Source organism: Dioscorea cayenensis, chromosome 15 (genome assembly GCF_009730915.1).
Source record: "Dioscorea cayenensis subsp. rotundata cultivar TDr96_F1 chromosome 15, TDr96_F1_v2_PseudoChromosome.rev07_lg8_w22 25.fasta, whole genome shotgun sequence".
NCBI classification, from domain to species: domain Eukaryota; kingdom Viridiplantae; phylum Streptophyta; class Magnoliopsida; order Dioscoreales; family Dioscoreaceae; genus Dioscorea; species Dioscorea cayenensis.
The window spans coordinates 5,571,248-5,580,780 of record NC_052485.1 but is presented as its reverse complement, the minus strand read 5'-3'; the positions used below and the strand labels follow the sequence as shown (position 1 = coordinate 5,580,780).

Here is a 9,533-nt window from a genome sequence, read left to right as displayed (position 1 = left end):
AGGCACTAGATAATCAAAAATTGATTACTAGTCTATGCTCTCATATGAATAAAAAATCTGCACTCACAATTAAGTAGATGTTATCATTACTGTGCTTTCAAGAAAACTCGAATTCTAGACTTTTAATATGGCTGAGCTATGAGTATTTTTTTGGTCATTTATTATTTTTAAAAATTTTATTTTTAAAAAAAAAAAAAAAGAAAAAAATGGGGAATCTTATACCCTAATTTCAGCATCATAAAAAGCACCCCAAAATAAATAAATAAATAAATAAAAGGGTAGGAAAAAGGCAACCTACATCTCTTCAGTGCCCACTTGGTTCATTTCCATTGATGAGATTCTCAGACCCTTTTCTCTCTCTCTTTCTCTCATAAATTCGAGAAAAAATGGAATAAAAATTGGATATTTAGATCGAGAAGCTGAGAAATTCGAAGAAAGATCCAATCTTTGGGTGTAGAAGTTGAGGAATTCGAGGAAAGATCGGATCTTTGGAGGGATGTCGACGCCATCGAGGAAGCGGCTGATGAGGGATTTCAAGAGGCTGCATCAGGATCCGCCGGCAGGGATCAGTGGCGCGCCGCATGATAATAACATCATGCTCTGGAACGCCGTCATCTTTGGGTATAAATCTTTGATCAATTTTTGTTGATTTGGTTTTCATTTTGTTGTTCTATTTTTTTAGTTTCATGAGGTTTTATTGTGGTGTTTTTGATTTTGATCTGCAGGCCTGATGATACACCATGGGATGGAGGTTTGTTGATGACTTGATTCTCTCACCTGTTTATGAACCCTAGTTTCTTGTTTTCTTTGGAGTCTTTTGGAGATTGATTGTTATTGTTGAAGATCTGAATTAGGTCATCAAATTTTATGGAAATCTTAGGGTTTGAGGGATGTGGTCTGTTAGTATTGGTGAATTAGTGATGCATATAATTTGTTTTTGTTGTGTGAATCATGATTGGAAGATCTTGAGGTACTACACTTGAGATTATTTAGTTTTATTGAGTATTGATTTTGGTTTTAGGATGATTAGCATTTTGTTCAAGTTTCAAAAGGGGAAATTTTGTGGAGTAGAGCTTGTGTATGTAAGAACTTGTTAGCATTGTTATTAATCGTGGTGTTTATATTTCTGTTATGATGTCTTATTGCCTGACGGCCCTGACATGTGTGTGAATTTCTTCTCTCATTAACCTGCCCTGAAATTTGAAGAGCTTTCAAGCATTGCATTCTTGGTTTTTCGCTAAAAATGTTTTAGTTGAGAACTTGGGTTGTGTGGTTCTAAGCTGAGATCTTCTTGTTCAGAGATTTAAAAAACTAAAAAATTATAGCTAATGTTCCTGATTATTTACTATTGATCTTTCCGGATGTCCTATGGCAGTCTCCTTACCATATCGCCATTAGAAGAACCTTGGCCAACTCTGGAAGACATTTAATGTGCTTGTTATCCTGAAAAGTGCATCTCGTTCTTGCTTACTGGACTCTCATGAATTAGGAAGATTTTTATGCAATTCTTTTTCCTTTTCTGGTTTCAATGGAATGTATCAAATGATGATATGCTTTTGGTTGTGGATCTGCAGTGTATGTAATGGCATGAACTTGTTGGATAGTGGTGCTACGAGCCTGATGACATCGAGCGCTCTAAGAACACTTAAGATGCATTGTGAATTACCTCTGTTAGGAATGCTTTTTATTTTCCATTTTTTGAAATTTTATGTTGTGTCTGGAACCAGTTATTGATCCAGTATCATGCATTTTTAGCTTTCTTTTATGCGGAAAGATAGATTTTCCAAACTTTGAGCCTGGATTATTATCTTCAGTAATGCTTCTGTCAAATTTCATCTTCCATGCTGTTCTGTTACTAAATCAGAAATGGATTTGCAAATTTTAATTGGAAAGCTAATGCGATTAGATTAGGTTTGCTTTCTCTTTCTGTATACACACACATCTTAGTATATACTTGCTTGTCTTCCCTTTGGTTATTATCTAGGTACGTTTAAGCTGATATTGCAGTTCACAGAGGATTATCCCAATAAGCCACCAACTGTGCGGTTTGTATCACGGATGTTTCATCCTAATAGTAAGTCACCACCATTTTGTTTGCTAATTATAGCGTGCATGTTTTTTAGAACTTCCTATTATTATCATTTACTGACGACTCTCAAATATTAATAAATCACTTCAGACATCTAGATCAAACTTGTCAAATATGTGAATATTGTAATGGCTTATCTCAAAATATCCATTGCTCGGCACAGTATATGCAGACGGAAGCATTTGCCTCGATATATTACAGAATCAATGGAGCCCCATTTATGATGTTGCTGCGATACTAACTTCAATCCAGGTATTTATCTTTCCTTTTTTATTAAAGTCTGAATCATGAATTTTGATCGGAATATATTATTAAAATGTGCATTCATCTTTCCTAGTCACTTCTCTGCGACCCAAATCCAAACTCTCCTGCAAATTCAGAGGCGGCTCGAATGTTTAGCGAGAATAAACGGGAATACAACCGCAGAGTCCGTGACATAGTTGAGCAAAGCTGGACAGCTGACTAAAAATAGCAGCTATCGATTCTGCAGTTGGCCGGACCATACCATTATTACTATCGAGCTTTATTCTTATTCAGACCGACATAATCTGAATGAATTAGCAGCTCAAAACTACCTGGAATGATATCCATAAAAAAAAATGGCTTTCTTGCTTTCTATCTTATGAATTAATAATCAAGTTAAATGTATTGTTGTAATATTTTGCAAAACTAAAGACCAATGGCTATGTATGGAAGATATTCATATCATATTATGAATGAAAAATGTAGTAACTGTGATTGTTGTTGGTCTTCATTTGTCTCTTCTTTTTTCATATTTTCTGAAATGACAACAATGGCATGTAAACAGATGAGTCTAACTTATCATCGAAGCTCAATTCAATATCGTCGTATTTATAAATAATTCAATCTTTACATACACAGATATTGCCTCTGAACAGATGAAGAAAATAAGCTCAATTCGTGGTACACACACTGCTATCATCATTCAAGGAATTTATAGATTTGGAGGAAAAAGGACATGCATAAATTCTAATGACATATGTACTTTCGATACTTACATAACGATGAAATTGTTCTTTATCAGGCTAGTGATCTCCGAGGTTGATACGATGGGAATGGTGACCCCTCGCTGCTCGAAGAATCTTTCCTCCAGGCATCTTGGACCTGAGCAGCGAACTGCAAATTCCACAGCACATCCTCGACGGAAGGTCTCTCTGTTGGCTCCCTCGACAAGCATCGGACGCATATTTCCATGACAGTCTTCAATGATTCATCGCAGCAAGCTCTACGGACTACAGGATCCACATTGCTCTTCCTTTTGGACTCTCCATCGGTCGAAATGCTTGCTTGTAGCTAAAATACAAAAATGTGTACTTATTGTAAAACTGTCTTCTTTTGAAAAATAGTCTACATTGCGTCGAAATGTCTCCATACCTCATCTTTTATGATGTTAGTCTCATGTTGAGATTTCATTGGTCTTCCAGATATAAGTTCTAGCAAGATGACACCAAAATCATATACATCTTTTTTGTCCATATGTTTTGTTCTACAGGAAACAACAGCAATTCAATTCAATTTATGAATAAAAGAATGACAGAAGTTCCTTAAATCTGGTGTGATTGCATGCATACCTTCCATCCTTCGGTCCATTTGAAGAACCTACCGATCCCGCCTGCAAAGTCACAAAACCGATTGTTAGCTAAAGACAATCAAATTAAGTACAGCTCAATGTAAACAGGGTTGACAACAGGTATCTATACTTTAACATCTGTTCGCACACTCTCCGATAATACTGGCAGGTTATAACTGCTGATTTTTCGCAACAAGATTCTGATCTAGAAAGTATGTTTGTTATCTTTAAATTGTTCCCAAACAAGCCAGGTATAATGCCTGCATGCAGAAACTGAATGCCCCTTGCGACACCGATGGCGGACGATATTCTCTGAGACCATGTAAGCATTTGTCCTCCAACTCCTTCTATGGATTAAACATCAAGACAGATGAAAATAAACGTCAATATACCACACAACACCGAAAAGAAAGAATTTCATATAGCATTCAGCTACCTGAAATGCCGGTTCTTAATGTACCATTTGGCATGTATTCAAAAATGAGAAATAGTCTGCTGACTGTGGAATCATCAAGGTAATACTCAAAGCAGTGTCCAAGAGCACTGACTAAATGTCGATGGCGCAACTTTGAGATAAGTTCAATATGTCGATTAAAGTTCTGGTAGTTCTGACCCTTCTTCAGTTTCAAGCATCTAATTGCCACCATAGAACCGTCATTTAGCCTGCCTTTGTACATCTGACATTATAAAAATGGATTAGCATCTTTTCACATTATATGTATCAGGACATACAACTCATAAAGTTAGTTTAATAATCAAATGTTCATTGTTCGTATGTTTATAACTTTATAATATAGAACTGAGATCAGACTGCTGAATGAACAATGAATTTTATTCAGTATGTTAAAGTTTTACAGTATTACATATTAAACTCCTGTGATTTTAATCAAACAACACTGTCAACATTTTTCTTTATGAAAATATATAACATAATGCGATGAATACTTTCTTCAGATAAGTTAATATGCATAAAATTGTAGGATACCTGCCCATAAGAACCCTCTCCCATAAAAGCTGATGTTTCGAAGTTGTTTGTAGCCGCCTCAAGCTCCTCCAAGGAAAATGACCGATATGATGGAAGGCCAAGTGTTCCAAGCTTCATTGTTTGTGAGATGTACCCTTAGATGTGAAAATAAGCATGGGGTCAGAATTCTTTCGATATCATCACAGAATCATAGACTCAACTTGGAAAAAGATTCCAGTACCGTTTTGATGCTGTAATAATTCATGCTTATCCATTTATAATAAGTAGATATGGTGATATAATAAGTAGAGAAGATTTTAAAATCTAATAAATGAAAATTGAATAGAAGAAAAGTGGAAATATTAAAGTTGGCTTTTATGGTCCTTGTTCTTTGATCATGTCCAGTCTAGTGTGAAGGCAATCGGGGTTAAGAAATTTATGAAATCTAAACAATAGAACAACTGAAAACTAAATGAAAGGAAAACACTTTGATAAACTGCAACATAAAAGATAAATCGTAAAAAGGTTTGAAATACCAAATAATTCTTGCATAATTATATGAACTACAAAAGTGACATAACATGATAAAAAGTAACAATAAGAAGAAGAAGAAAAATAGAAACAGAGTGTTACTTGCATCTGTCAGCAATTTTGATGGAAAATTATGTGAAGCATGCTCAATCAGTCTTCTTGGAGGTTGTTCGCTTGCTCTGCTTGAATTTAATCTTTTAATAGCAGCCAAAATCAGAATTCCAACTAGGAGAGAACCAACAATAACTCCACCAATCACACATACCAACCGAATTGCCTTAAGTACAGCTATCTTCTTCTGCATACGAGGCACTATACCCACAGCCAAAGCCTGGGTCTGGCAAAACGAGGATGGATGCTGATTTTGAGATTTAGTTGTCAAGCAATTCTCATAATATATAACAATCTTGTTATTAGAATTTGATACAAGACATGAAGGCATGCTCCCAGTCAAGAGGTTTGCTGAAAGATCGGCAGACTCAAGTGTATCACTACATGACATGTTTTGAAAAAGCATGCCAGTGAATCGGTTTCCGGATATATTTAGGTAGTTGATGTAAGGCAGAGACAATAATGATGGTGGAAAAGGGCCAACAAATCTATTTGATGAAACATCCAACCACTGAAGCAGGTAACAAGAGGTTATTTCAGAAGGAAGGCTGCCAGTAAACTTGTTCTTCCTCAACTTAAGATAAACCAACTCCTTCCCGACATTAGGAAATTGTGAAACAAAGTGGTTCTCACCCAAATCAAGCATTTGAAGGTTTGTAAGCAAGCTGAGATCAGGAACCTTTCCAGAAAAACTATTTGATGAGAGCACAAGCACCCTGAGAGACTCCAATTTACTAATTGAATCAGGTAGAGTTCCACTGAGATTATTGTTCTTTACACTCAGCACTGTCAACAGAGGAAGTGAACCTATCCAATCAGGAAGGTGACCACTAAACATGTTATGATCAAGGATCAGTGTTTGAAGATTCTTCAAATAAGAAACTTCACTAGGGATAACACCAGAAAAGTAATTTGAACTCATATTAACAATCTCCAAAGACGATAGGCGTGAAATCTTTGCTGGAATATGGCCCCATAATCCAAGAGATCTCAGAGAAAGAACTTTCAAGTCTGGAAGTCTAGTAAGAGTAGTGAAAAACGAATGAATGGAAAAGTTCTTAGGAAGAGGTGGAGTGCTCTCATTACCGATAATATGCAATTGTGTAATGCTTTCTTCATAGCAAACCACTGTAAAAAAAGGATTCTGTTCGGCATCACAGATATCTGAGAAGTTATTCCAGCTACTTAGAGCTGATGGGTAGTTCAAAAGGTGCTGGATTCCGAGAAGAGACCATGCTTGTGAGGTTTGCAACTGGCTTGAGCATGGGACTAGGGCAATGCTCAAACACAAGATGAACAACTTCAACATATGACTTTGCATAGCCATAATCAGTACAATGGGAGCAATATAAGCTCAAGAAACCCTGTGAGAATCAAAATATTTAGGGTTCTAACTGAACAACTAGTAAAAAATCACAAATCTGGAAATTCAAGCACTTAGGGTTCTCACTCAGTTCATTAAAATATATAGTGCATAAAAATTGTACCTTTTTCCCCCTTCAATCGGCGCACGATTGTCTTTCAGAAATCAAACAAACCAAATACCCCAAAAACACCCAGAAATTTCCATCAGAGGTTCCACACAGCATCAAATCACCTGAACAAAACTAATCAAACCCAAAAAACTAAATTAAGCACAGAAACACACAGGAAAACAGTACCATTTAGCAAGAGAACAGTTGAAAATAAAAATGAAAACCAACAAATTGGTCCCAAATCAACAGATCAAAGCCCAAAACCCTACGATCATTCTCACTCCCCATTCAATGGGTCAAAGTCATAGAGGAAAACACCAAAAGCAGCAGGGATGCAGGGGCAAAAGGGCCAGCAGCCAGCTAGGGGAACTGAGAAGGCGACAAAGAAGTTATATATATAAGGCGAAGGCTCTTTTTCAGAGGTGCATCAGCGCCATTAAAGCTCGCGAAAGCAAAAGAGAAACCGACCTTCTTTGTTGTTCTTCCTTTATTCCGATACTCTCTCTTCTTCTTCTTCTCTTCTTCTCTTCTTCTCTTCTACAGAGAGAGAGAGAAAAAGGGTTGGTGACCGTTAGCTTTCGCGCCATTTTTGGATTCTTTGGGACCAGAACTAGCACATGGATTTTTTTTTTCCTACTTAAACCAAAAAAAAAAAAAGATATTTATGTTAGATTTTGATAAAAGTGTTATTATGTGTCTATTTAACCTTTTATATTATATATATATATATATATATATATATATATATATATATATGTATATACAGAGGATGCATCCTCTGTCAACGTTCACAGATACGTAATCTGTGAACGTTGATATGGGCCGTTGGATTTCAATCCAACTGATCGCACACTATCCGCTAATAACGAATACTACGATTATTCATAAGACGCGGTAAAAGTGCGATCTGACGCATGTTTTTAATCGAACCATCCAATCAATTTCAAAGACAGAATCGAATCAATCACGTACCATCCAACCCTATAAAAATATCAGACATCATCTCATGACGGACTATCTACGTAACGTCGCAGATGATAGCTACTATATATATATATATATATATATATATGAGAACCCATCTTCTACGGATGTCCCTAAATTTCAATTAATCCGACAGCTATTATCATTATGAACTGTAGAAACCGTGTTATTCAGTGTTATATTTATAGTGCTTATATGAACAAATAACCGTTGGATGATGATCCAACGGCTTAGATTAAAAACGTCCTTAGATTTTAAATTTAGGAACTTACTTAGATGATCTTTTTCTTATATATATATATATATATATATATATATATATATATATATATATATATATATATATATATATAAATGGAGACAAATCAAGTATGAGACGTATATAAATGCAAAGTTTTTATTTCAATATGTATGTACACTCACTTTGCTTGAGTTGAGATTCAAGCACATCTCATCGACGGGAGATGTAGGGTAATCTGGTACTAATAAATTAAAAAATTATTGATAATTATTTTTTTATTTTATTTTAATTATCACATACAAGCTTTACATAAATATTAAGATTGTCATAAAACGTGATCGAATGCTAATAAATTAAGAAATTATTGATAATTATTTTTTTTATTTTAATTTCACATACAAGCTTTACGTAAATATTAAGATTGTCATAAAACTTCTAAAGTTTTAAAAAAAAATATATTCTTCTTTTTATATTAATTAAGTTACTATATAACATTTTGTTTTTCATTTTAAGTTATGTGTTATGGTCAGTGAACACTTGGATATTTTTCTTTTTATATGTTTCTAAGATTTAATTAACTTACTATATAACATTTTGTTTTTCATTTACAACAACATCATAAATAATATTAATACAATTTATTAGTGATGAAATATCTTATTCTTTCAATGGTCTCCATATTGATGACTTGTCACTAAAATTATAGGGAAAAAATAATGAAATAATTTTTTTAAATTAATTGATAAAAGCTCACTATTTATTAATCTTTAATTTGATAAGATGCATTCAATTAATGAGTGACTGATTGATTCATTGAGGTGGACAAGTTTAAGAAAATTGAAAGAATTTAATATAACTTTACATTGATTTTTGTCTTTTCTGACTTTTAAAATAGGAAGGATATGATGCTCCACCAAATGACAACTATGAAATAGATATTGACAAATTATTTAGTTTTTAACTTATAATTTACTCATAATTGCTTTTAATCTAAGTTTGAAAAATCTAAGTTTGAAATTTACCAATTAAATTTCACATATTTTTTATATTTGAATAAATTAAAAATAGTTAAATATTTTTTTAAAAAAGTAAGCTTGAAATAATTACAATGATCATTGTTTTTTTTAATTAAATGAAAGAAAACAAAATTCATACCTTTATTCCTATCTATGTTTTATGAATAATCAATGAGTTTTGATATTATATGCATCAAATACATAAATAAGACAAATAATCTTTTCATATATTGATTATAAAAACATAAAAATTTACTTAAAAACCTTTATTCCATAGCACTGCTCTCCGCTGGCAAAGGTATTGTCGCTAACATTAATTACATGGAATCAAAACAAGTCATATGCAAATAGATGCCAAAGGTCCTTAGTTGTAAATGTGAACTCACAACCCAATTCACATGCCGACCGTATGAGGGCGCAAGGGTGGAATTTTATTGCAGTCTACGAGCGCACACCTTGAGTATTATTGCTTATCAATATTCTCAAGAATAAATAATTAAAATAATAATAATAAATAAAATATTAAAAAAA

The 9,533-nt window shown here is 33.9% G+C and overlaps 2 protein-coding genes across 2 annotated transcripts; one reads left to right on the top strand and one right to left on the bottom strand.

Annotated features, from left to right (window-relative positions):
• The first annotated feature begins 290 nt into the window (after positions 1 to 290).
• LOC120276730 (ubiquitin-conjugating enzyme E2 2-like) lies at positions 291 to 2,843 on the top strand. Its single transcript, XM_039283408.1, has 5 exons — positions 291 to 621; positions 726 to 751; positions 1,985 to 2,074; positions 2,253 to 2,341; positions 2,427 to 2,843. The coding sequence occupies exons 1-5, from the start codon at positions 497 to 499 to the stop codon at positions 2,553 to 2,555; spliced, it is 459 nt and encodes a 152-aa protein (XP_039139342.1). The 5' UTR covers positions 291 to 496; the 3' UTR covers positions 2,556 to 2,843.
• Positions 2,844 to 2,916: 73 nt separating this feature from the next.
• LOC120276729 (probable inactive leucine-rich repeat receptor-like protein kinase At3g03770) lies at positions 2,917 to 7,345 on the bottom strand. Its single transcript, XM_039283406.1, is given in 10 exon segments — positions 2,917 to 3,403; positions 3,485 to 3,596; positions 3,682 to 3,722; positions 3,811 to 3,876; positions 3,879 to 4,027; positions 4,117 to 4,357; positions 4,666 to 4,799; positions 5,278 to 6,650; positions 6,774 to 6,883; positions 7,230 to 7,345. Coding segments are annotated over 8 exon segments (2,352 nt in total). The 5' UTR covers positions 6,614 to 6,650; positions 6,774 to 6,883; positions 7,230 to 7,345; the 3' UTR covers positions 2,917 to 3,130.
• Positions 7,346 to 9,533: the final 2,188 nt, after the last annotated feature.

Coding starts and splice junctions, on each gene's coding strand:
- LOC120276730 (XM_039283408.1), top strand. CDS start 497: ATGTCGACGCCATCGAGGAAGCGGCTGATGAGGGATTTCAAGAGGCTG. Junction 752..1,984: donor TGATACACCATGGGATGGAG/GTTTGTTGATGA, acceptor GTTATTATCTAG/GTACGTTTAAGCTGATATTG. Junction 2,075..2,252: donor ACGGATGTTTCATCCTAATA/GTAAGTCACCAC, acceptor TGCTCGGCACAG/TATATGCAGACGGAAGCATT.